General features: G+C 39.8%; 1 protein-coding gene and 1 long non-coding RNA gene across 5 annotated transcripts in view; one reads left to right on the top strand and one right to left on the bottom strand.

Annotated features, from left to right (window-relative positions):
* The first annotated feature begins 7,202 nt into the window (after positions 1–7,202).
* CCNJ (cyclin J) lies at positions 7,203–25,059 on the top strand. 4 transcript variants are annotated; one of them, XM_060286415.1, is made up of 6 exons: positions 7,203–7,355; positions 8,012–8,121; positions 14,381–14,591; positions 21,281–21,580; positions 21,704–21,827; positions 22,446–25,059. In XM_060286415.1, exons 2-6 carry the CDS (start codon positions 8,053–8,055, stop codon positions 22,855–22,857), a joined length of 1,116 nt encoding a protein of 371 aa, XP_060142398.1. In that variant the 5' UTR covers positions 7,203–7,355; positions 8,012–8,052; the 3' UTR covers positions 22,858–25,059. The 4 variants fall into 4 exon arrangements, with proteins under 4 accessions (XP_060142398.1, XP_060142397.1, XP_030721039.1 ...); XM_060286414.1 differs by having other exon boundaries at positions 21,701–21,827; XM_030865179.2 differs by having other exon boundaries at positions 21,668–21,827.
* The window catches only part of LOC115857825 (uncharacterized), a 32,137-nt gene continuing 22,823 nt past the window's right edge, over positions 18,450–27,763 (bottom strand). Inside the window, exon 3 of the long non-coding RNA XR_004041390.2 lies at positions 18,450–22,615. This is a non-coding gene — a long non-coding RNA (uncharacterized lncRNA). The remainder of the gene's footprint in view (positions 22,616–27,763) is intronic.

Raw genomic sequence — 27,763 nt, 5'->3', positions numbered from 1 at the left:
TACCACTTTAAGTGGATTGTAGAGCTATTACCACCTTATATGTTTCTTTTTTTGTTTTAGGTTTTTTTTTCCTTTTTATTTTTTAAATTTTAATTTTATAATGGAGTATAGCTGATTTACAATGTTGTGTTTCTTTTGGGTGTACAGTAACTTGATTCACTTATACAGAGACATCTATATATTCTTTTTTTTTTCTTTTTCCTTTCTTTTTTTTAAATTGGGGTATAGTTGTTTTACAATGTTGTGTTAGTTTCTACTGTACAGCAAAGTGCAGTACCCTGTGCTATGCAGCAGGTTCTCATTAGTTATCTATTTTATATGTATTAGTGTATATATGTTAGTCCCAATCTCACAATTCATCCCACCCTCCTTTCCCCCCTTGGTGTCCATATGTTTGTTTTCTACATCTGTGTCTCTCTTTCTGCCTTGCAAACTGGTTCATCTGTACCATTTTTCTAGATTCCACAAATATGCATTAACATACTATATTTGTTTTTCTCTTTCTGACTTACTTCACTCCATATGACAGTCTTTAGGTCCATCCACATCTCTACAAATGACCCAATTTCGTTCTTTTTTATGGCTGAGTAGTATTCCATTGTATATATGTACCACACCTTCTTTACCATTTGTCTGCCGATAGATATTTAGGTTGCTTCCATCCACCTTATATGTTTCTTTACATTTCTGCCTTTATGCCATATATATATATTTTTTTTTTAAGATAAAGAATTGTCTCATGCAATAATGAAGGCTGAGAAGTCCCAAGATCTGCAGTCAGCAAGCTAGAGACCGAGGGGAGCCAATGGCATAAGTTCCAGTCTGAAAACCAGGGGGCTCAAGACCCTCAAAGTGTCAGTGTTTTTGTTTTGAGTTTGAAGGCTGATAAAGATCTGTGCCCCACCTCATAAGCAGTCAGGCAGGAGGAGTTCCTTCTCATTCACAGGAAGGTCTGCCTTTTTGTTGTATTCAGGCCTTCAGCTGATTGAATGAGGGCCACCCACATTAGGAAGGTGTGATATTATGATATAATAAATATATATTTGATCTTTGTCTCAGTTCTGACACAGAGCTTCTAAAACCCTTGGAATTTCCTGAGTGATGGGGGTGAGAGAAGTATCTTTTGATATTCATAAGCCCCTTTCAAGCATATACCTGAGTTCATGCTAACAAGGTACCTCTTGGTGGGCCCCTAGATAGCTTCAGGATGGGGCCTGGAACCAATGCATGATTAATTAAATCACTGGCCATTGGTAATTAACTCAATATCCAACCTGTCCCCTTTCCCTGGAAGTCAGGGAATAGGGCTGAGAGTTCCAACCCTTTAAACACATATAAAGAAGAACTAATACTTAAACTTCTCAAACTATCCCCAAAAAATTGAAGAGGAGGGAAACTCCCAAAGTCATTCTATGAGGCCACCATTACCCTGATATCAAAATCAGACAAAGACACTAAAAAAAAGAAAAAGAAAATTCCAGGCCAGTGTCTCTGTTGAAGATAGATGCAAAGGTCCTCAAGAAAATATTAGCAAACAAATCATTAAGAAGATAGACAGAGAGACAGATGGATAGACATGTACTTGCCACCATTCTGTTACTTGGTTTCTGGTGGTTTTTGTAGTTCTTCTCTATTCTTTTCTTTTAGTTTCTTCCCTTGTGGTTTCTCTAGTGGTATGCTTGTGTTCCTTTCTCTCTAGTTTTTGGGTATCTATCGTAGGTTTTGATTTGTAGTTACCATGGGATTTATATGTGTTGACCTATAACTGTATCTACTTGTTTTAAACTGGTATTCATTTAAGTTTAAACATATTCTAAAAGATCTACATTTTTTTACTCCTCTCTCCCCTGTTTTGTGTTTTTGATGTCATATTTTACATCTTCATGTTTATCCCTAAACTGTTTATTGTGTTTATAGTTGATTTTACAATTTGTGTCTTTTAATCTTTATACTAGCTTATTTAAGTGGTTGATCCACAGCCTTTACTAGTGGGATTTTCCCTTTTCTATAACTTCTTACTTCTTGTTGTAGCCTTTTCTTTTCCACTTAGAGAAGATCCTTTAATATTTCTTCTAGGGTCAGTTTAGGATTGATGAACTCTTTTAGTTTTTGCTTGTCTGAGAAGTTCTTTCTCTTTCCTTCAATTCTGAACGATAACTTTGCTGGGTAGAGTATCCTAAGTTGTAGGTTTTTCCCTCTCAAGACTTTAAATATATCATGCCACTTCCTTCTGGCTTGCAAAGTTTCTGCAGAAAAACCAGCTGATATAGCCTTATGAAGTTCCCTTTTGTATGACTCTTTGTTTTTCTCTTGCTGCCTTTAGAATTGTCTCTTTATCTTTTGCCATTTTAATTATTATATGTCTTGGTGTGGGTTTATTTGGGTTCATCTTGTTTGGGACTCTCTGCTTCCTGGACCTAGGTATCTGTTTCCTTCTTTAGGTTTGGGATTTTTTTCAGCCATTATTTTATCAAATACTTTTTGGCCCTTTACTCTCTCTCTTCTCCTTCTGGGAACCCAATGATGCAAGTGTTCATACACCTGATGCTGTCTTAGAGGTCCCTTAAACTGCTCTCATTTTTTTTTAATTTGTTTTTCTTTTTGTTGTTCTGATTTGGTGATTTCCATTATTCTATTTTCCAGATCACTTATGTGTTCTTCTGTATCACCTAGTCTGCTCTTAATTCCTAGTGTGTTTTTTTAATTTCAGTTATTGTATTCTTCAGTTCTGATTGGTTCTTTTTGTATTTCTAGTTCCTTGCTAAAATTCTCAGTATGTTTCTTTATTCTTTTCCCTAGTTCAGTTGGCGTTCTTATTACTAATATTTTGAACTCTTTATCTGGTAAATTATCTATCTCTTTTTCATTAATTGTTTTTTTCAGGTTTTTTATTTTTTCCTGTTATTTTGTTTGGAACAAATTCCTCTGGCTTCTCATTTTGCCTACCTTCCTCTGTCTCTATGAAGTTACATGAGGGACTTCCCTGGTGGCGCAGTGGTTAAGAATCCACCTGCCAATGCAGGGGACACAGGTTCGAGCCCTGGTCCAGGAAGATCCCACATGCCGTGGAGAAACTAAGCCCGTGCACCACAACTACTGAAGGCCGCATGCCTAGAGCCCGTGCTCCACAACAAGAGAAGCCACCGCAATGAAAAGCTTGCGTACAGCAATGAAGAGTAGCCCCCACTCGTCGCAACTAGAGAAAGCCTGCGTGCAGCAACGAAGACCCAATGCAGCCATAGATAAATAGATAAATTTAATTTAAAAAAATTAGGTGAAACAGTTACCCATTCCAGTCTTAAAGCGTTGTCCTTGCATGGGAGCATTCCTCTGCAGTCTACACTTGGGATTCGGTGGGGGAGCTGGATCTGAAGTAAGCACAGGTCATGTCTTCCCCCCAGAGTGTGCTGGCAGCTATCACTTGGTGGGAGATGGGGCTGGAGGGGGACGGGCTAGAGCCTGAGCCAGGTGTGAGCCAGGGCTTCTCCTAACCTCAGTGGCTGTCACAGCCCTGTGGGGGCAATGGCAGGTCCCAAGGTACTGGAGCAGAAGCCCTGAGGGTTGGGTAGGAGCTGGTTCTGTTCCGTCTAGGTGTGCACTATCCCTGCTGTCAGCAACGTCTTTACCTTAGAGGGGAGCAGCACTAGAGCAAGGAGGGCTGGAGTGGGCACCGGTGCAGGTTGGGGCTTGTGCTGGGGTGGTTCCAGCACACCAGTCATAGCTCAGGACAGCTCCCCATCCGCCACTTCCATGAGCACCAATAATGCCCACCCTTGCGCCATTCAGACGCAGTGCTGGGTCCAAGCTGGCCACTCCCCTGGGCACAGCAGCCTTCACCCTAGTGGGGAACTGCACTGGGGGTAGAGGTGCCAGAGCGGGTGCTTGGCATGGGCTGGGGCCCATGCTGGGGTGGTCATGGGAAACTGACCAGAGTCCTGGGAAGTTTCAGTCTGTTTCCTCTACCTTTTCCAGTAGTAAACAAGCATGGGTGCACTTTTCTTGAGCAGAGTCTAGGTTTCGTATAGCCCTCCTGTTAGTCCCACTGGTTTTCAAACCAGCTAAGGGAACTCTTCCTGGTGTCAGATCCCAGGGCCAGGGTGCCCAATATGTGGTTCAAACTGTTCACTCCCCAGGGAGGATCTCTGAGCCCTTGTAATCTCCCTCCTCTTCTGTGTCCCCCTCTAGGGGCACAGGTCCCAGTTCTCTTCCCTTCGTACCTGACTCTGTGTGGATCTTGCTTTACAGCCTTGGTTGTATAAGAGTCGTTCTGCCAGTCTTCAGTTTGTTTTCAGTGAGAATTGCTCCACGTGTAGATGTATTTTCAATGTGTACGTGGAGGGGGGGAGCTCGTTGTCCTTCTATTCCAACATCTTAATCTCGGGCCACGCTGATATGCTTTAAATTTAAAACCTTTACAACTGGATAATGATCAGAGCTTTATGGGGAGTGTTAGGCCTCTTTCACTGTAGAGGACTTTGCAAAATGTCCTCTCATGTCTTTGCAAGAGCAAAGAACCTAAAATGTTAAAGACAGAAGCAATCTCAGTCATCACTCAGTTCACTTTATAGATGAGGAGGGCAGTGACCTGCCTTAAGGCCACTCCACTAAAAAGCAACAAATCAAGAACCAAGAACCAGAGCCCAGGGCTTCTGACTTCAAGTCGTTTGCATCCAGTCGAATATGATGTAGACATTGAAAGGAATTCTGGAGGTTCTGTTATGGAATGTTCACCAGAATATATCGTATGACAAAAGCTAGGGACACAACACGGTGTAATGTGTTACCATTTGTGACAAAATGGGGCAAGGAGATAATGTACATGCATGGTTATAAATATCTGGATATCCCTGGAAGGAAAGAAAAGCAAATAGTAATAATGTTGCCTCTAGGAAGAACTGGGATCAAGGGAGAGAGGGAGAAATGCTAGTCACCTACAGTCTTCTACTGTTTGAATGGTTTACCTTTTGCATGCATTCATTTGAATAATGAGTGAATTGTTTAAATAAACAATTTAAAACCAGTAGCTTTTCACTGTCTAAAGTTCAGGGAGTTACAAAAACTCTGCAGACTCTGGTACCCGCTCATCTCTTGCCAAGCCCATCTTGTGCCTTATGCTGCAGGCACGTGGGTTCCTTGCAGTTTCCTTACTCTGCTCATTAAATAGAAGTTCTGCCTTTTTAACTGCTTTTAAGACTTCCTATCTCCTCTTCACTCCAGGCATACCCTGTCCTTCATGTTCATTTCAAACATGCCTTTCCCTTAGGGCCTTTGCATTTACTGTTCTCTCTGCCTGGAACACTCAGCCTCCAGATAGCTGCGTGCTCCCTAACCTCCCTCGGGACTTGGCATACCCTACTTATCATAAAACAATGTCCACCCACTGTCACTTTCGTTTCTCTTTTTATGTTTATTTTTCTTCATAGCACTTGTCACTATGTGACTTTGTTTGTTGTTGCTGTTCACTTATTCTCATTAGAATATAAACTGTATTCTATATAGGGAGCAGACTCTATTTTATTTAGGAATTAAGTAAATACCTAAATTGTATCCAGCTTGCCCTAAAGGAATTAAGGAAGAAATGTAATAAACCTGAATTTTGCATTTTAGGGACACATTGGGAAAATTATATATATATACTCTCTCACACACAGACACACGCACACACACGCTAAAATGAATACACATACACATTCCAGTCCTTTTATCATATCCAGAAATCCAGAAATTGTGAGAATGATTTCTGAACACATATCTCCCAGTGAAAAACAGCTTGAAAGTAGAAGCCATGAGAGACAGCCTACTTACTAAACTGATGATTATAGTCTGTGACCCATTCTTCTGAAAGTGTTCTTAAATAGGCTCTGGACATTTAAGTTACTGGGAAGCCAAATTATTGTCATAAAGTTGCTTAGGGCACATGAATTGGAACCTGAGGAGGTAGGTACTATTTAAATGCCATTATAAATGGCATGGAGCTTTCAGCCTGACGTGGCCATCTCCTCTCTAGGAAACTAAGATAGGCCAAGGCAGCCTCTCCCCGAATGATGCTGGGCTAGACTGGGCTCTGCCAACTTCTGCTTCTGAGTTTTCCTTGTCTTGCCATTGGTTCCTGGAGCCCCACTCTCCTGAGCATAAGCATTGTGTCACGTGGCTCACATACATATTTGTAGCTGTTCTTCAAGTATATGAAGAGGTCATAACTAAAACTCAGATTCATTCAACATACATTCATTACTTAATTGTAGATCTCTATCATGCATCTTTTGGGACAAAGGATTCCAAGTAAAAGGGTTAGCGTTTCATGATTTATTTTTTAATATTTAAAGAGGTTGATGTACATTCTCAGAAGTGAGGAACACTGTCCTGGTCTGACCATCTACTTCTGTTGTGATATTCCACTAAACAAGTTAAAGTACAGTTGATTAGATTTCACACTTAAGGTCTTACATCACCTTAACTGGAGTTTTTCCACAGTTTTTTTTTCCTGATTTACGACCACAGATGGTTAATTACATCCGCTACAGATTTGACAAGCTAGGTTACTAAAGGTAATCTTCACCGCCTTCATTCAAAGCTTTGGGAATCTCTAAAGCAAAGGAAATATGGAGGACGAAGAGATTAATTTAGGTTTCTAGAAGGAATAGGTTTCGAGGTGGAACTTGAGACAGAATTTCACAAAGAAAGCAACTTTAGGGGCTTCGGAAACGGGTAAAGCACAAATGGAGGGACTGATAATCCCATCCCTCGCATGTGCGGGGCTGTTGTAACGCGAGATGAGGCCGACTCAATCCACTCCGAGAAGCGTTTATAAAACGCCAATTTGAGGCATCGGAACTTTCCTCCTCCGCATCGGGGAGCCATCGAAGGTTCTCAGCAGGTGAGGGGCATGACCGGATTGGCCAGCGGAAGGATGATCAGCATTTTAATTTCTCCGGCGCTCTCTTCAGCCCTCTGCCCGCACCTCAGGCCGGCTTTGCGGTAGGTGGTGTTAGGGCTCTCGGGCAAAGCGAAGCGCAAGGCAGTATAGAGCAGACCGGCTATGCTGCCGCGTCCGGCTGGGGCCGCCAAGCCGCTGCCGGGCGTTGCACCTGGGCCCGGCCCGGCCGCCCATTGGACGGCTCCGGATGACCCGGCTGTATCGCGAGACGAGATTGGCAGCGGCGGGGCCGCATGTGCCCCCGCGCTGGCTTTGTACGCGGAGCCGCCTGCCGGTCCTTTAACAATGGGCGGCGCGAGCGCCCCGGCGCTGGGCCCGAGCTGAGGCCGGCGCTTCGCGGCCGACTGTCCGCAGCATGAGCGGGGCCGGCGTCCCCCGCACGCTGGCGGGGCTGGGCCTGTGAGGGCCGCGGTTCCGGGTAAGGGAGGCCGCCGTGGGAACCGGCAGGCCGGGGCTGGCGGCGGGGCACCGGACCCGCCCGGCCCGGCCTTTTGTTCGCCTTTCTGGGGCCGCGCGATCCCGTGCGCTCCTCTGGATGAGGAGGCGGCGGCCTGGGTGCGCGCTGGGGTCGGCCGGGCCTCGAGGAAGTTCCCGGGGAGGAGGGCGCCCCCGACTGTCTGCGGCGGGCACTCGGAGCCGCGCGGGCGTTTGTCTCCGGGTTTCTCGGCGGGAGGTTTTCACCTCAGGGGGGCTGTGACTGGTGTCAAGTCTCCTCTTCTCAGGGCCGGCTGGAGAATTAAAGCCGGGGCTCGGGGAGCCCGAAGCCGGGCCTCCAGTCCGGCTTTCCCGAGCACGCGTCCGGGTCCGCGCCTTGGGAACTAGGGCCCAAGTTGGTCCCAGTTTGCCCGGCGCCCGGTCCGGCCGTTATCCAAACAAGCCGGCTTCTCCTGACCGGTGGCTCGGGCCTTACGTGCGGCGTCAGGGAATTGGTTTGGATCGGTGCTGATTTTAGGAGGAGTCAGGTGAAGATGAACAGTCGCCCAGGGTGGCCTGAGGTCACACGCCTCGGGGAGGGGGCGCGGAGGGGCGCGTGGAGGGAGCTGGCAGTGACCGCGTCTGGGGTGTGTCTTACAGACTGAAGTTGCCGCGTCTGGCCAGGCGCGCCGCCCGGTCCCATGGAGCTGGAGGGTCAGTGGTGGCGGGGACAGCTGGCTGCAGATATCCATCAAGCTCTTCGATACAAGGTAACCGCGATGCCCCGACCTTTCCATTCGGTGACTTATGCCAGTTAGTATGAATCTCGGCTCCCTGGAAAGCCCTGTCAGGGTCTTTAGCCACTAGTTTCCAGACCAGAAAAGGTGAGTTTGCCTATTTGCTCAAGGTTAATTAACTTCTTGGCTTCTTCCCTGGGTTGTAGCAGAAGAACCTGAAACTTGAATGAGGAGGGGGTGGGGCGTGGTAGTTGGGAGAGGGAAGGTGTGAAGGGACATTCTGATGTCCTTGTTTCCAGATGGAACATGGATTTGATACTGTATTTAAAAAGATAAGTGTGCTGGCTTTTAATTGGGCAGAGCAGCCCTCCTTTATTCTATAGTTGCTGTTGCATGCAGCTGTTACGTCACATTTGTACAACAGTAAATTCCCCAGCCTTTCCACTAACTTGCTGTGAGACTTTGGACAAGTTACTTAATTTTCTGCTTCTCAATTTCCTCATCTGTCAGATGAATAATAGAACGTGCTTTATGGGACGACTGTGAAGATTAAAATGAGGTAATACTGTAGATGTGCTCAGAACAGTGCTTGGCATATAGTAAGCACTAAGGAAGTGATAACTATTTGTTATTCTCTACCCCCGAAACCCCAAGACTTGGGGGGTGTTCAAAAAGCCTTAAGGTAGGAGTTAGCTGCTCCTTCAGCTAATATCAAAGGCCAGGAGTAGACCTAGTATATTTTAAAAGATTTTGGGGAAAAAGTACACCTTTCTGGCACAATGCAAATTTTGTTTATTGTTGCTCCTAAGTAACAATTTTATTCTGTATGTCACATCTCAGCGAAATGTGTCAGCTCTGCATCTTTGATAACCAGAAGAGAGACCAGATCCAAAATTAACTCTAACTTAACTTAATTTCACTATGGATAGAGAGAGCCACTCATTATGTATAGAAAATTGGAAAGAAGCAGAACAGCTGACTCTTTAATAAAAAGGCTGCTCACTGTTGGAGTTGAGAGATCCTGGGATGATAATGAACTTGTATCTTGATTTTTTTTAACCAGGTTAAGTAGATTAGAAAACCTAATTCTGGCTTAAATTGTTACAGTTGTACTCTTTTCTAAAGTTTGAGTTCTAAATGCTGCTTATTAATTCTGACATTCAGTCTCTTAGACACTAAATACACCTCAGCCCCCTAAGAGGCTGTTTGTACTACAGAAAAGTCTCAACTATGGCATGGTTCTCTGGAATGTTAAGAAGAGAGTTGCGGGTTTTCCACTTCGAAAATTGTCCAAATACCTTTGTTTTTTTATTTTTTTTTCAGATGTTGTCTTTCAGTTTTAAATGCTCTGATTTTCTAAGTGTCAGCTCTTTATTCCTCTGGTATGTGGTGAAAATATTTGATGTTAATGATACGTATGTTTTGTAATGACATGAAACTTAAAAGATTTTTCTTGGTGATTTCCATGGTTTTCGATTCTTACATTTTATGAGTAATTTTAATCTTGAGTGATTACCTGAATTAATTTTGTTAGTTGAGGTTGGAAATGGATTTTTTTTCCAGCAGATTTGTTGAATGTTTTTGTGTATTGAGCTCTGGGGAGGATCCAAGGAATAAGACACAACCTGTACTAAACTTACTTACAAACTATCAGAGGACGAGATAGCACAGGGCCTGAAAGAATGCTACTGAAAGTTGTCTTGGGCCACCTGTGGCATGCTACTGTGGGTTGTCTTTATTTTATCTTTAAGTATTGTGTAAGCCACATTCTTGCTATTTGACACAATGGCCACACTTTATAATTTGTTAATCAGTAAAACTTGAACCTGTGGAATTGGAGAGACCACTGTTTACAGTATACTGAAGTCAAGGAAAGTTAAAATGAACTTTTCTCACAGAGAATACATGTTAATTCCAGGCTATTAATTAGGTGATTTAGTTGGGTAGTCATATGCTTATTCAACATATCTGCATGCCTACAGTGTGCAAGGTGCTATGCCAGGGGTTGGAATGGTAATAGTGAATGAGACAGACATGATCCCTACCTTTATGGAGTCTAATCTCATACAATTTAGAGCATCTGAATTTAGGTCTTCCTTTGGGCAGTTGCCATTCAGGCAGAATGGAAGGTATCTGTGTTTAGGCCCAAGGTTTGTGGAGGAGTAATTGGTGTGACCAGCCTTGCATCTACTAGGGAAGAGTAAAAATTACAACAAATGAAAATCCTCTTTAACCCCAAATGCCAGCTGTATTGTTTTTGTAAAATACAATCACTTCTCCCACCCCCCCACCCCCAACAAAGCAGCTGTCCTCTTATACCCTGTGTCTTCTCTTTCTTCTCATTGTTTTGCTATGTATACTAGTGTCTTAGGATGCTTGGGGAAGTATTTTCAGGAGCCTTTATGACAGATGGGAACAATGCTAATTTTGTGAGAAGCATCAAGAAAATATCCCACAGAGTTGTGACTATTCCTTCTATGCCTTTATTTCCAGCCTGACAGGACAGTTAACCCATTCTGGGAAGGGGATGGCATTTAGGGTGGTGAGCTAGTGGGGACCTGAGATTGGAGATGGAGATGACATGTTTAGGTCTCTCTGTGCTTTGGTCCTGTGGGATCCTGAGAAGCAGACAGGAACAAGAGCATTCAATTCTAGGGGATCAGGAATAGACATTAGAAAAAACTCGTAAGCTGAGAAAAGCATAGGTCATTTCTCATGCATATAACTGCACTACATGGACAAGGAACTAAATCTGACAGCCATATGATAAGCCCTTGTACTTTACCATTTAAAATAATATAAAGAGAATGTATTGGACACATTGTTAACAGTCTCCTAGTGACGGCCCTTGGATTCTTGCCTTTGTTTTATCTTCATTTGGCAAAGTTAACATTGTTAAAAATAAAGTCCACAAGTGTCTTCCAGCTAAGTTTCCCAGTGCATCTTTAAGACCTTGTTCAGGCCTCTTTTACAGAAAGCCTGCCCTGGTTTTGTTTTTTCCTAACATCCCACCCCATGAGCTGGGTTAGATCTCCCTCCTCAGTGTTCTATAATACCCTGTCATTACTATATAATATTCTAATAATCTCTGTATTTTGGTTCACCTGCTGGAGAGAGGCTTGAAACTGTATTCCAGCTTTTATCCCTGAGGTTAAGCACAGTATCTGCTACATGGGAGATGCTCAATAAATGTCACATGATGACAGCTAAGAAAGTTGAAATTTGAAATGGTAACTCATTTGCACCATTGTAAAAATCTACAGAAATGGTAAAAAAGAAGAGAAAAATCCTAGAGACTACATGAGAAATTCACATGTTCCCTTTATTTAGAGAAATTAGTATTTTTTCTCTTCAAAGAGTTGAGCAAGCCTAAGCCAATGTGTTTTCTTTTTCTTCAGTAGCATTTGTTGATTCTTTTTTCACTTATACAAAAATTAAAAACATAAAATAGCCCATTAGCCCATTAGCCTATCTCCCAAGTAACTCCTACTAATATATTTTTAAGTGATACATGCATATGGGTTTAAAAATTTTGGGATAGTATCTGGTGTTTTATTTATTTGTTTATTTACTTTGGCTGTGCTGGGTCTTCGTTGCGGTGCACGGGCTTCTCTAGTTGCGGCACGCAGGCTTAGTTGCAGTATGTGGGATCTTACTTCCCCTACCAGGGATCGAACCCGGGCCCCCTGCATTGGGAGCGCAGAGTCTTAACCACTGGACCACCAGGGAAGACCCAGTATTGGGTTTAAAATGAGCTTTCCCCAACCCTCACTATTCCCTGATTCCCTAAGGTTACCAGCATTATTGGGTTTTTTCCTGAAAAGATACCCAATAAATTAGTATATTTGCAAATATAATTTTTTTGTTGTTGATACAAGAGGTTGTAATACATATTCACTGTTCTGTACCTTCATCCCACCCCACCCTCACTCAGTTTGTCAGAATTTTCCATATCAACACATATAGGTCTACTGCCCTTTATTTTAATGTCCACATTGAATCGATGTCCCTTAAGTTTATTTAATTAGTTCCTTGTCGCTAGACATCAAGCTTTTAAAAAAAATTATGCTTATTTCGAGACCCCCTATACCCTTGACCCAGTCCTCCCTCCCCATCTCCCCCCCAACCCCCATGGTAACCATCTTGCAAAACTATGGTGCAATTATCACAGCCAGGATAGTATTGATATTGATACAGTCAAGGTACAGAACATTTTCTGTACATTTATCACCACAAGGATCTCCCATGTTACCCTTTTATAGGCACACCCTCTTTCCTCCCATCCTCATCCTCCCTTAACCTCTGGCAACCACTGATCTGTTCTTTATTTTTATAATTTTGTCATTTCAAGAATGTTACATAAGTGGAATTATGCACTATGTGATCTTTGGGGATTGGCTTTATCCACTCAAAATAATTCTCTGGAGATCCATGCAGGTTTTTGACATTAACCTTTTTATTCTACCATTTTGCTATTAAAAAGAGTGCTGCAAAGGACCTCCTTATATGTAGGATAAACTCCTAGGCCTGGTGTTGTTAGCTTAAGGGGTATCTACAGTCTGCATTTTCAAAAATTTATATTACCTAGTTCTCCTTCAGAAGGTTATATCAATTGTCAGTGTCACCAATAATATATGGGAGTTCCTATATCCACTCTTGATAGCATAAGCAAAAAGTTAATAAAATATAATCTGGTAAGTGAAAAACTATATAGTTATCCCTCAGTATCCATGGGGAATTGGTTCCCGGATCCCTGCGGATACTGAAATCTGAGGATGCTCAAGTCCCTTATATAAAATGGAGTAATATTTGTGTATATCCTACACACATCCTCCTGTATACTTTAAATCATCTCTAGATGACTTAATCATCCATGTTGTAGCATATATCGGAATTTCATTCCTTTTTAAGGCTGAATAATATTCCATTGTATGTATATATTGCATTTTGTTTATCCATTCATTTGTTGATGAACACTTGGGTTGTTTGTTTCCACTTTTTGGCTGTTGTGGACAATGCTGCTATGAACATGGATGTATAAATATCTGTTTGAGTCCCTACTTTAACTTCTTTTGTGTATATACCTAAAAGTACAATTGCTGGATCATATGGTAATTCTACATTTAATTTTTTTTGAGGAATTGCAATACTGTTGTTCACAGTGGCTGCACAATTTTATAATTCCTGCCAATACACAAGGGTTCCAGTTATTCTATATCCTTGTTGACACTTGTTAGTTTCTGTTTTCTAGATTTTGTTTTTTGGGTATTTTTGACAATAGCAATCCTAATTGGTATGAAATGGTATCTCATAATGGTTTTTATTTGCATTTCCCTAATGATTAGTGATTTTGAGCATCTTTTTATGTGCTTATTGGCCATCTGTACGTCTTCTTTGGAGAAATGTTTAGTCAAGTCCTTTGCCCATTTTTTAATTGAGTTGTTTTTTTTGTTGAGTTGTATATATAAAAGAGTCCTTTATTTAATCTGGATATTAACACCTTACCAGATATATGATTTACAAATAGTTTCTCCCATTCTGTGTGTTGCCTTTTCACTCTGTTGATAGTATCCTTTGATGCACAAAAGTTTTTATTTTGATGAAGTCTAATTTGTCTTTTTTTTTTTCCTGTGCTTTTAGGGTCATATCCATGTTACTTCCTTCCATTGTGATACCTTTTGGGTTTAGTGTGGCATTATGCTGAGCTCATAAAATGAATTTAGAACCCTTCCATCTTTCTCTGTGTTCTAGAAATACTTTAATAGTATAGAAATTTTCTAATTTTTAAAAAATGAGAAGCCTGATTAGAAGATACTAGTGGATGTATACTAGTCTGTACCTTCCACATCCCTGCATGTATAATACAGTATGCATCATACGAGGAACATATCTGTTACCTTCTAACCAAAAGCTTTGAGCTTCTTGTAGGGGGTGTGTATGTATGGTTTGGTTGGTATTTTGGTAATGCTGTTTTCCTGAAAACACCTGGTAGGGAAAACAGGATTCCCTTATTAAAAATCTTGTTAGAATACATTTATTCCATAATGCAAGAAACACCTACAACTGGTTATGTCAGATATGGTTAAGAATAAGGAGAAAAGTTTGGTTTTAAATTTTAAATGCTATTCATTATCCTGCCACTCATCTTCTTCATTTTTGTGTTTTACTCAAGAAAAGTGTGTTTTAGGCACTTGTATCAGTAATATATTGGGGGGGAAAGTGTCACCTTTGCACTGTGGGAATAATTCTTCTATATGCTATGTTAGACTGAATGTTGTTCCTCTTGATTTAGGAGCTGAAGTTACCTTCCTACAAAGGCCAGTCCCCTCAACTAAGTCTTAGAAGGTATTTTGCTGACTTGATTGCCATTGTGAGCAATCGTTTCACCCTCTGCCCTTCTGCCCGACATCTTGCTGTCTATTTGCTGGACCTGTTTATGGATCGGTATGACATCTCTATCCAGCAGCTGCATTTAGTTGCACTTTCCTGTCTGCTTCTAGCAAGTAAGTATGAATCTGATATACATGACTGGAAAATTCCATTGTTTATAATAAAATAAATTTATATAGAACTCAGTGAAATATCACCAAATTCCTTTCATTCCAGTTTACTAGTATCAGAAAGTTTATGTTGAAAGTGCTTTTTGGCATAGCAGTTCTTAACCAGACATATTAAAAAGTGGCTCTGGAGTCTTAAAAGCATGTGTGCCTGGTCCTACATCCTAAAGATTCTGATACAGATGTCTAAGCCATTCCAGGTCTACTGACTCAATCTACATCATGGGGCCTGGATATTTTTTAACTTTTTAAAAGTTCCAAAGGTGATTCTGATGTACTTTTCCAATTGAGAACCATTGTCTTAAAGCAGTGGTTCTCAACCAAGACCAGTTGTGCCTTATGGGGGGTATTTGGCAATGTGTGGAGACAGTTCTGGCTGTCGTCACAACCTGGGCAGAAGGTAAACATCTGCAATTCACAGGACAGCCCCGCACAACAAAGAATTATCTAGCCCAAAATGTCAGTGGAGCTTAGATTGAGAAACTCTAAAAGGTACCATACTCTCCTGTTGTTAGAATACCTTCTACTGGGTATGTAATGAGTTGGATTAACGAACTGAAGATTCATGTGCAACTGCTATAAATGTGAAAACATCTGCTTTTGCAGTAGGCAAAACTACGTAGTAAGCTGTAAGGGAGAATCTGATAATGAGCCTTTTGGTGCCTTTCTCTTAACATCTTCCTGTAACACATTTCATTGTTTGTTAGTACCTTGAGAGAAAGAGGGTGAGTAAAGGCATTGAAACTGAAAGTTTTCTTCTTTTAGTAATGTGAAAAGATGGTATTTGATATTGAAGTTGAATCCATTATGTAGTTTTTATATTATTCATGTCATTACAATAGAAATTTAAGTCCCACTTAAAGTAGCATGTAGAAACACTGACTGCCTTCACCTTTAACCTCCACTTGAGGGTTTAGGATCCAATGTGATTGCTGTCTAAGGAACATTCCTCCTCTACCCTGCCACCAGAATTCTTTCTAAAACACCTTTGCACTTTGACTGCAAATAAACCTAAACCAAATGCAGGCCTGTGTGGTATCATTTATGAAACCAATCTCTCCTCAGATTTTCTTTTCCTGCCCTTATTTTTCCTTTCATCTGATGACCTCAACCTCTTATCTCCTTGAGCAGGTCTTTTTGTAAGTTATTTCAACTCCTTTGTGGATCAGGCTGAATATAAATAAACATAGCCCACTGATGACTTTCCACTGCCTGTGGGTTGAGGTGGAAACTCCTTATTGTAACATTTAGAACCTTTCATCTGGACCCAGCCACCTTTCTAGACTTGTCTTCCAACCCTGTCCCCATGTAACTTAAGTCAAATTCTTACCAGAATAGTATATTTCCTGAATATCTATATTTCTCTCTTAATCTGTTATCCTCTGAGATCCAGACACATCACCTGCTCCTCTCCCCACCATCCAGAAAGCCAGAGTATGCTTGTACATTTATAAGTAACCTTTAATTTAACCTTTAATTAAGGTTTCATCCTCATAAGCAATCATGTGTACAATTCTGTATATGTTTCATCACTAGCTATGAAGCCCTTTGTGGTTTAATAGTTTGCATAGGATTGGAAAAACCCATACTTGACATGTCAAATGTGTGAGTATCCACATGGAATGGCTTCTTGTTATCCTGAGAATGTTAGTTTATTATAGGATCAGTTTATAGTAGAGAGACACTGGAAGTCAAACATGCAAGTTAGGTTATTTTAAAAACTTGGGATCATTAATGAAAAATTGCCTGCTATGGTTATCACTGTCTTTTTACCACTACCAAGCCCTACCTGGTCTATGCCTATGGACTGAAATTATGAGTGATGCATAGTCAGTTCGTATACTGACTTACATTTGTGACTAAAATTACTAGTAACTTACTAAGTTACTTGGGGATTATAAACTAGATATTCATAAACTACATGTCACTACCAAAGTTCACCGAGGTCTCTAGTTGAATGACAACTCTGGCCACGATGCAGTACTTGGCATTGGTGTCAGGTTTCTGCAATTTCCACAGTTTGGGGAAAGGATACTTTATTTGTGCACCATCTTAGATTGGTTGGAATGGAGTTTTCAGTTGTTCTTGTTTTTAAATTATCTATTACTGTTAGTTTAACGTCGTGATCAATTTATTTTATTGAAGGTTATTTGATTTAATCCGTGTAGTAGTATGTAGTTCTTTTGGCTCATTTTCCAGGAACTAGGATTTGCATTTGCTGTGTTCAAATGTGAACTGTTTACCACCTGTTACTAAGAGTCAGATACCGCCTCCCTTTGTTCTACTGACCCCACCCCCTTTTCCCTGAGAGAGAATTGCTTTTACATTGTTCCTCTTCCACTGGAGAGTGGGAAAGTGTGAGATAGGTGTCCCCCAGGGTCTCAGCTCCTCCCAAGTAGGCACTGGTCAAACGAGTTCAAGCTATCAGCTCTTCACTAGGGTCAGGAATCAAAGAGACTGGCCCTTAGTAGCCCACTGCAATCTCTCCTCCCTCCAGTCTAACTTTACTACACCAGAAGTGCTTAGGATGCTTATAAACTGGTAGCCTGTTTTCAGTATCTAATGTCTGTTTTAAATTTGTGGAGTTCATTCTAGTGTTTCTTACACTCTGTCGTCTTATATTTGGATTCCGATGTCAGCTCTCCAATTAGTTATCATAAACTTTATTCAAATAGTGCTTCTCTCCTCACAGAATGGATGTCCCCCTCCCCCAGCTGCTCCCTGCTTTGGGATGGGCAGCCTGTTGTGTAAAAGTGAGAAACAACTTACAGCTGACAGGACTGGGTGACGGCTGTATTTCAGTTATTAAATAGGTCAGAAGGCTTTTGGGAGTTTGGCTAAAAATGGAGCACAGCTTGTAAGTTCAGGTACTAATGCATATCCTGCTGCCTGGGTGTACATACTATTAGAGGTAGGAAGAAAGGGCCTACAGATTGGGGAGAGGCGTGTAGTGTTTTAGAGCAGGGATTATAGGAAATCTATATGGATATAGGTTTGAATCTCGTCAGCAATATGAATTTCAACTTGAACTTGAGTCTCAAGTTACTTCTCTATAAAATAAAAATAGACACCTTACAAAGTTGTTGTGAGGATCAAGTGGGGTAATATGTTGAAAAGCATGTATGAAATTGACACATAAAAGTTAGCATTGTAATGATTAATTCCTCCGTAAGTGTTCTATAATCTTCACTGGCTCCCTAGCCCCAAAGGTTTTGGCTCATTCCAGAAAAGACTGATTTATCCTGGGAAATTCTCAAACTCTAACTCTTTGACATGTATACCCTGGCTTCCCTTGCCTTCTGTGATCAGCATTGAACTTGTAGAGAGCATGGAAACAGTCTTAAACATGAGGCTTTTGATAATTTGCTCAAGGTATTGTGTAACTAAGATTTTGGAGTCAAGATGAAGCCAAAGTGAGATTATAGGCTTTTAATAGTAAAAATTTGTGACAAGAACTTGTTTCTCCTTGCTCACCAATACTGGGTTGACAAAGCTTTTTACTATTTGATGGGTGAAAAACTGTATTTCACAGATGATTTTGTTGATATATCAATTTTTAGTGAGATTAGAACCTTTTTTCTTTTTCCTATGAATTGTCTCTTCTGGTTCCTAACCCATTTTTTAATTAGATAGATAGTCTTATACATTTGTGAGAGTTCTTGGTAAATATTAAGGATGACTTTTTTCCTACTTAGTAATAAAAGACTAGAATGTGGGTTGGCAGAGATTACAGTGACATCTGATCCATGCCCTACTACCACATATCTGCCATTCACTCCTGGCTTTGAAAATGTGCTGGTTTCCATGGCTGATCTGAACATTTCCTATAAAGACAACCTGATGTTTTGTTTCTGTGGCCCCTAATTCTTTGTTTTCTGGGAAGCAGATGAGAATTTCCTGTGCCTCTATTTCCTGTTTGGGGGCCTTTATCAATATAATCACATGGCTTCTGGTATTTCCTTTCAATTGAAGAAACTGATCTTTGTGATCTGTATGTGGTATTAACGGATAGTAGATTTAAAATAGTCACACACATAGCGTTCAGCACAATAAAAACTGGATATGAATGCAGATACTCATTGACGCTGTCACACTTTTTGAAATCCTTTAATATCCATGTATCTGAGTGTATTACTATATATAATGAAAAGGTTCCAAAAAAACTTAAACATTAATTAAAATCCCAAGTATGGTTTTTTATGCAGCATGCAGGTTATTTTTTATCTTTGCAAATCAAGATGCAAAGGCTTTCATGCTTGTAATAGCCAAGTACTTTATAAATATAAAAACCCCATGGATGCTTAATAATATAAAAGTTTGTCTATTCTGGTAGTTGTTGTCCCCATTTAACCTGGTGTAGTACTTTGGTCTAGAAGCACAGATTTGGGAATTCAGACATAAATAAGTCTTCCATTTTGGGTTTGACTCAACTTAATTGACTTTAAATGAATTGGCCAACCTTGCTACCTTGGTTTCTTGAGCTGTGAAATTGGTCATATACAATTGTTTTCTATGTTGAAAGTTTCAAGGAGATAATATGAAACATTCTTGATCCTTGAATTAAACAGTGGATTGTGGTATATTAATTTCTTCAAAGGAACGTCAAGCATGATATAAAAAAACTCATTAATTTTTTACAGTACTCCTTTGAAGTATACTGCCAGTATTGCTGCTTCTACACAAATAGAGTACTTTGAAAGTCTTAATGATTCATCCAGAGGGACTGAACTAAATTCCTAGGTCATTCTCCTTCTGAAGAATTCCATTCGGTTATACTGAGAACAGTGCATCTCCTATATTTATGCAGTGATCATGCTGGATGACTGTCATTAAGACCACTTTAGTGCTTTCAGCTGTACTAATAAATGCCTCTGGCAAAACTTGTGAAATTTATCTTTATGTGATTTGAATTGGGAAGGACTATCTAGATTCTTGAAAAGTCTGAATTATGTAAGTTTTTTGGATCATCTCTTACCTGCAGCGATGTTAAGAGTAGTTTAAATCTAACAAAGTTCAAAATTTCTGGAGTGGGAGCGAAATTTTAAACTTCTCTGGGACTAGACTCTTCTTAAAGTTATGAGCTTAGAGTCTCTTGGCATGGGAGACAAAACCTTCTACTCTCGTTCACCCTCCCTAAGCAAAGACCAGGGTAGTTAGCAGTACTTTTTCCCCAGCCCCTAAGGCAGGCTGACTTGAACAAACCTCACTGACTCCATTATGTGGAACATCTGGGCTGAGTGATTCTGGCCACTACCATTTGTTGTCAGAACTTCAATGTGTGGTGTAAACCCATTCCTTCTGGAAGAGAAACTTCACAGGGAAACTCATTTGGTTTCTTCTGGTTTGGTAGTCTTCGTGGTCTTCCCCCCAAAATGTTTTTAAATGGATAAAATTGTAAGATTTCTAAAGAAATCAAATATATTTAAATAGTTATCAAAATAGTAGAACAAAAAATTTATATAGTAACATATAACATATTCTAATTATGAGCAAGTGCAAAAGCTATTGTGAGAAATCTATAATAATTGCAATATAATATGACTATTTTATACCTTAATGTAAAATAGAACATAATGCTAGGAGGTAGAAAGCTTCAGTTTTAATTTCCCTTCTTCTATGGATAATCATGGAACAAAGACCCAAAGAGATTTGACGATAACTCTTTTGGTTCTGTTGCTGCATTTGGAAAATCATAATAGTACTTGATAGCTTGAGTTTTCTCCAGCCATAACTTTTAGAAACATCTAAAGTGAATGATTTATATATAGTAAATGCTTGCTTGGAAATTAAAGTGTGAGATGGTACATAATCCATAGAAAAATTATTCAGGGGCTGGAGAGGGCATTTTATTCCTCAGCTGTGCATATGGATGAGTATTTCCTGAAAAGAAGTTAATGCCTTCAAATAATGACGTTCAGCCATCAGAGCATCTTTACTCCTATTCTGCTTTGAGTAAGGGGATATAAAAGTGGTATAAAATATCCTCCCTTTTCTTAATAACAGACTTGGCTAGGTTTTTGTTTTGAATTTAGAAGAGGAGGAATAGGATTTTTTGTATAATGAGAATGCTTATGTTAGATATTCACCCAGTTTTTTTCCTCTAATCTATTTGTATCTCTCTGGAATTGAGATTATGCTGAAAATATGCTGAGATGAAACACTTGAAGCTTAGCTATTTTTGATTTTAGATAACTATGACATTAAATTCTTTAAACTTTCTTCTGTTCTAACATAATTTTCTTTTACCAACTACCGCCTGACCCCCAAAAGAAAGTTCCTGAAAAGATTCAGCTGGTGAGATGATGGAGTTATTTTTTCATTGGCACATAGGACTGTTTTCATTACACAGTAGGACATATATCAAAATGTTTACACATTCCGTTCTTTTTTTTTTTTTTTTTTTGGTTTTTTTAGGGGAGGGTGAAGGGTGGGGAACAGAGGCACTAGGAGAGAAAACATGTAGACATGAGAACCACAGAGTTCTGGCACAATTGTATCTGCCCAAAGTAGGGGAAAAAATATCTTTGGATCTAAATCTTTGCACTAGGACAGCAGATCCCATTTAAGTGACTAGACTTATATTGATCACCCACCTAACATTTTCTCTCTCACTCTTATTTTCCTTTGCTTATAAGGTAAATTTGAAGAAAAAGAAGATAGTGTGCCTAAGCTGGAGCAGCTCAACAGCCTGGGTTGTATGACTAATATGAATCTAGTATTAACAAAACAAAATTTGCTACATATGGAACTATTATTATTAGAAACCTTTCAGTGGAACCTCTGCCTTCCAACAGCTGCCCATTTCATTGAGTATTATCTCTCCGAAGCTGTGCATGAAACCGATCTTCATGACGGCTGGCCAATGATTTGCTTGGAAAAAACTAAACTCTACATGGCCAAGTATGCAGATTACTTCCTGGAAGTATCTTTGCAAGGTGAGTCATTGTAGATGCCAGTAAGTGACTTGTGAGCTTGTGACTTGCGCATTCTGTTGCTTAGGTTCATTTTTGGTGTCTCCACAGATTATGCCTTTCTAAATTATGCACCTTCTTTAGTAGCTGCAGCATGTGTGGCTTCTTCAAGGATTATACTTCGTCTTTCTCCAACGTGGCCTACAAGACTGCATCGTCTTACTGCTTACTCCTGGGATTTCTTAGTTCAGTGCATTGAACGGCTATTGATGTAAGCCTCTTTGTTCTTGTGTTTGTAATTTCTTATTAACATTCTTCATGTATAAGGGGCCCTGGGAACAAGTTCTCAAAGGCCCAGAGCTTTTAGGATACTGGCTCTGACAGCTGCCTGCTGCCATGAGCAAGCCCCTGTATGAGCAGTACTTGGTGGAAGGGGAATTCCTTTTGGCTGTTACCCAGGTAGAGGTTGTCATTGCTAGTATGATTCGGGGTACATAATAAGGAAAGGAGGTGCTCTTGCGTGAGCCCACAACTCTGAGATCATCCAGGCAAATCTTGCCTCATTCCCACATCTTTGAATTGTGGGACCATCAGGATGTCACCAAAGTGGCAGTCATATTTAAGTACTTATTGTGGACATAGCTCCTAAGCTGAAAATAGCCCTTAAAGCTACCAGCAGCCAGTTCCCAAGGGCTCTACCAAGGAAAGGAGCTTTTAGAAAGCTAAGAGTGAGATCTTTCTGTTGAAATTATGGTTGCAGTGACTGCTACCTGGGCAGTGAGGCAGTCCAATGAGTCAGCTGTTAAGGAGTTGGGTGTGGTGCATGGCTTTCCTGCAAATTTTTCTCAAGTTAACATTAACAACAGTTTCCTTTCTCTCCATATTGCAGCGCTCATGACAATGATGTGAAAGAAGCAAACAAACAGAGAGGACAGGCAGGACCTCAGCCAGCACAACTAAGTGTGTTCCAGACAGCCTCCCAGCCCTCTCGGGCAGTTCACTTTCAGCAGCCTCAGTATCTCCATCAGACGCATCAGACCTCGCTGCAGTATCGCCATCCTGTATCGGAACAACCAAGCTGTCAGCAGATTGTATCTACCACACACACCTCATCTTACACACTACCGACATGTCCTGCTGGCTTCCAAACTAGTGTTCAGGGCCTTGGGCACGTGCAGACTGGTGTTGGGATGTCACTGGCAATACCAGTAGAAGTTAAGCCCTGTCTTAATGTTTCTTATAACCGGAGTTATCAGATAAATGAACATTACCCTTGCATTACTCCATGCTTTGAAAGGTGATTTTATGAGAAGGTAAGACTGGTAACCCAGACTGTTTGTGACTCAAAGCTTTTTGTAAACTTCTCTTCAAAAGCAAAGGGATCCAAATGGCATCAGAACTCTTCCGACACCAGCACCAGGAAGACTGAATATCCCTTCCAATGCACCATGAATATCTGGGAGGACTAAGCTAACACTGCAAACACTTTAACAGTGTGTATGTCAAATGCTGTTAAAATACATCCTTATATGACACAAATTTTAAAGCCCCAACTGATGGTCCAAATATTTCAAAAACATTCAACACAAGAGAAAACTTGGACAGACTTCAATTTGCCGTTTTGTGATTTGACCTGTGGTGGCCTCGGCCTAAAGTTGGCTTATATGTCAGAAACTAATGTTTATCTGTGGACTTGCCAAACAGTCTTCTTATGAAGGAAAGTTACAGTATTAATTTTTGAAGAGGTCCTTTTTTTTATTCTGCAGTTTTGAGTTATATTTTTGATCTACAAATGAATTTCTGACTAAGTTTAAACTCATGAATTGCTATGATATACCAGTCTGTGCAGTTAAAAAAATTTTTTTTAGATATTCTATATAACTTCCTTATCACAGGTAGTATAGGTATCTGGATTTATGTACTAAAATTAAGGGTGGAGTAGCTCTCTTATCTTAAAATCATGGTCATAAATTTTTGTTGTTTTTTCCCCTAAAGATCAGCCTCAAATATTTAGAATTAAACACATTTAACTCAGGGAATTTGAACTACTTGGAAACTCTTAACTGTAATGCAACATGCTTTGGGAATGTTATAGTATGAACTACCTTAATAACATAGGTTAGTATACTCCTGCTAGAATGTGTTTTCAAACGAGAACATAATTGTATCCTAGAATGAATGAAGTGGTGGTTCCTATCATTCATAATACATATATGAGTTTTGCATTTCTCAGTGCAATCAATGATTTATACTCAGATTTGATATTATTCTAAAAAAGTTTTTTCAAGGGAAGGCAAAACTGTAAAATGTCAGTACTAGAATAAAGTCCCATAGGTTTATTTTGAAGTGGAACGTGGCCAGGGTAGTTCTCAGGTTGTGCTAGAGCAGCACTTTGTTACATGGAAGACAGGTTTTACAAGCAACCTTTGAATCCAGCTAGTCAAGAGTAAGCAGGCAAAGGTGACTTTCATTAGATTGGCCCCAGGACTGCCCTGGGACATGTCACTATACTGGTGATGAGTGAAAACAGCAATAAGTCATTACAGCAAGGGCAATTTGGGGGTAAAGAGTTTGGAGGGAATAAACTGAAAAAGTAAAAAGAAAAAAATCATTGTAATAACTGAAACTGTATACATTGTGCTCTTAACTGTGGGAGAAGAGATATTTGGTGGAGGGAAGCTTTCTGATTTAAAAATTAGTAAGTTGTGTCTTTTTGTTTGTGTTTTTTTAAAGGTAGCACTTGAATAGAAGGGAAACTGCATGGCAGGTATGTAACTGCCACAATATGCATTGAAGACAAACTTATTATAAAGATGTTGTGGGTATGCAGCAGGAGTCTCAGTAATCAAGCCAATGGCTTTTGTTAGGAAGGGAAGGGACTCAACACAGCAGCGGATCGATCCAGATGGCTCCAGTAGATGAATGTGGGTGGGTGGCTTCTGTCAGCATGAATTCTTAGAGAATATCCTTTCCTTTAAAGAAAGGTAACTTTTAGAGTACATAAGTACATAGGGCATGATGTGGAGTTATTAGTCTGGTAGATAAAATGAAAAACCACTCAGGTAAGAACACTCACTCATGGCAGTTTTCAAGCATGAAAATTGTTTTCTGAAAGTATCACCACTTTCTCTTTACAGAAGGCTGCTAATTGGATTTTGGTAGTTCTTACCTCAACAGAACTTGAATTATTTGGGGGAAGGTGGGTTCAAAAGAGAATATATCATTCACATTCAGAACCTAGCAACCTGGACCAATTTTCAGTATTTTAACTACCTCAATAATACTATGAATGTAAGATACTGGGATAGAGATCCCAACTTGAAACAACAACTGGTGCCTATGGTAATTTAATGTCTTGTCAAATGCTTTTACTGACTGGTTTAAATGTCATTCTTGTTATAGAATATGCCTTTTTAAAAATCCTATAATAACACTTTCCCAGTTTATATTTAAAAAAGCTAAAGAACACTGGATTAATTTGGGGGGGGGCGGTGTAGAGTAAAATAAATAATTGGTTCCTGTCGCTGCATACCCAGGGTGGGGTGGGATGGGGTGGTTGGAGAACCAGAACTATTTTTAAAACATTAGGTTTCAATATAAATACAACTCACAACTGCTAGCTTCGGGGGGTGTGGGTGGGGGAGTGGTGTGGGTTTTGTTTTGTTTAATTTATTGATTAGTCTTTAAAGTAGGTTTTTTTGTTTTTTGAGATTACCGGACCATCATTAAATGTGTACTGTGAAGAAATTAATGATATGCATAAAGGGCTTTACCAAAGTCCACTAAATAAACACTAAAGTACAGACTGCAAACCAAAATGTATCTGTTATGACATTAATTGCAAATAGCGGTATGGTGCTGAAGTCCACACCAATGGAATTAGATGAGTGCTATGCACTTAATTTTAAAATAAAACTAGTTTTTGGTAAAATGGTTTTGGTGTTTTGTTTTAAATATAAATATGGATATCTGCAGCTTCATTAAACCATATCATGTAAGTCAGACTTGGAATTATACTTACTAAGAAAAGGCTATCCAGACGGAGAATATAACCATAGTAGTGGGGAACATTTGTCCATTCATTATGTATTCCATACTGAGCACCAAAGCCAACAAAAGTATATTTGACACCACCTTTTTGGACATTTGAACATAAAATCAGTTGTTAGTAATGTTAGAATTGCAGCGTATAAATTAGGAAACAATGCAAGCTGCAGAAAATCTGAAGTCTGATTTCAAAAGTAGGGATGCAGAAACTGGTCAAAGGTGTCAAAGGTGTGAGAGGGTCAACAGTAATAGTCTTCATTTAAGCACCATTTGCTACTTAATTCAACTTAAAATTTAGCAGATAAAATTTGTTTTGAAGAGTAAAATTTTTTAACAGGTTTGTACATGTGGGTTAGGAATTTATATCCCTCAGAAGTATTTTTTTAATTAGTTCTGTGTACTGTCGCTTACTCGCACCTCAAGAGAGTCAGTTAATACTCACTGTTCTTTAAGGCTGAATTTAAGAAAAAGAGCAACAAGCATTCCAGACCAGGGGAGGTAGCTGTACACTGAAGTAATTCTGAGCCCCGTGTGATAAGTTTATATTCATCAATAACTGGCCTTCTCAAGCACATAGTGATAGACTTACCACCTCTCTAGCCTCAAGCAGCTTACATTTAGCTTGATATGACAAGCTCACTTGAAGTATTAGAATGGTTATAGTCTGGAACTCAGTTTAAAATTATCTTGGTTAAGGGATCACTCAACTTTCATTTTAAAATCTAAGATTAAAAAAAAATTTTTTTTTTAATTAATAAGTACAGTCAGTTGAAAACATCCAGACCAGGCTCCTGCTCCCTATGAAGATGCCTCTCATCCCTAACCCACTGCCACTTTTTTTTAAATTAAAATTTTCTATGACATTTTTTTTTAAGAGCAGTTTTGGCTTCACAGCAAAACTGAAAGGAAGATGCAGAGATTTCTCCCTGCCCCACACATGCACAGCCTCCCCCATTACCAACATCCCCCACCAGAGTGGGACACTTGTTACAGCTGATGAGCCTACACTGAGACACAATCACCCAAAGTCCATAGTCTACATTATGGTTCACTCTTGGTGCACATTCTATTACCACCATTATAAATGTATAAAGGTGCAATGGCATACAATTGTATAATGGCATCTATCCATCGTGTATTTTCACTACTAAAAGTCTGTGCTCCACCTATTCGTTCTTCCTCATGCCATTCCCCACCCCCTACCCACTGGCAACCACTGATCTTTTTATTGTCTCGGGACTTTTGCATTTTCCAGAATGTCACACAGTTGGGATCATTACAGTATGTAGCCTTTTCAGATTGGCTTCTTTCACTTAGTAATACGTATTTAAGTTTCCTTCATGTCTTCCCATGGCTTGGTAGCTCGTTTTAGTGCTGAATAATATTCCGCTGTCTGGGTGGATCAAAGTTATTTATCCATTCACCTACCAAAGGACATCCTGGTTGCTTCCAAGTTTCAGAAATTATGAATAAAGCTGCTATAAACATCCATGTGCAGGTTTTACTGTAGACATAAGTTTTCAGCTCCAAAGAGTGAAACTGCTGGATCGTAGGGTAAGAGTATGTTTAGTTTGTAAGAAACTACCAAACTGTATTCCAAAGTGGCTGTAGCATTTTGCATTCCCACCAGCAATGAATGAGCTCTCTTGCTCCACAACCTTGCCAGCATTTGGTGGTGTCAATGTTCCAAATTTTGGTCATTCTAACAGGTGGGCTTTAATTTGCATTTCCCTGATGACAAATGATGTGGAATATCTTTTCATATGCTTATTTGACATTTGTATATTCTTCTTTGGTGAAGTATCTGTTAAGGTCTTTAGCCCATTTTTTAATCAGGTTGTTGTATATTTTGGAGAATAGTCCTTTATTAGATGTATTTTGCAAATATTTTCTCCCAGTCTGTGGCTTGTCTTCTTAATCCCATGACACTGTCTTTTGCAGAGCAAAAGTTTTTAATTTTAATGAAGTCTAGCTTACCAATCTATCATCATTTAGGAAAGAGAATTACAGATACTGAAAGTCTGGCTAAATAAATAGATCATTGAGGGTATTGTATAACTGGGGTATTACAAACGTAAATAACTATGGGAACGAAAATATAAACCTCACAGAAACCTACACATAGAAAACAAAGCAAGGAGTTTATATAGTAAAATACTT

The sequence above is a fragment of the Globicephala melas genome, chromosome 16, assembly GCF_963455315.2.
Source record: "Globicephala melas chromosome 16, mGloMel1.2, whole genome shotgun sequence".
NCBI classification, from domain to species: Eukaryota; Metazoa; Chordata; class Mammalia; order Artiodactyla; family Delphinidae; genus Globicephala; species Globicephala melas.
This window is presented reverse-complemented; position numbering and strand designations above follow the sequence as displayed.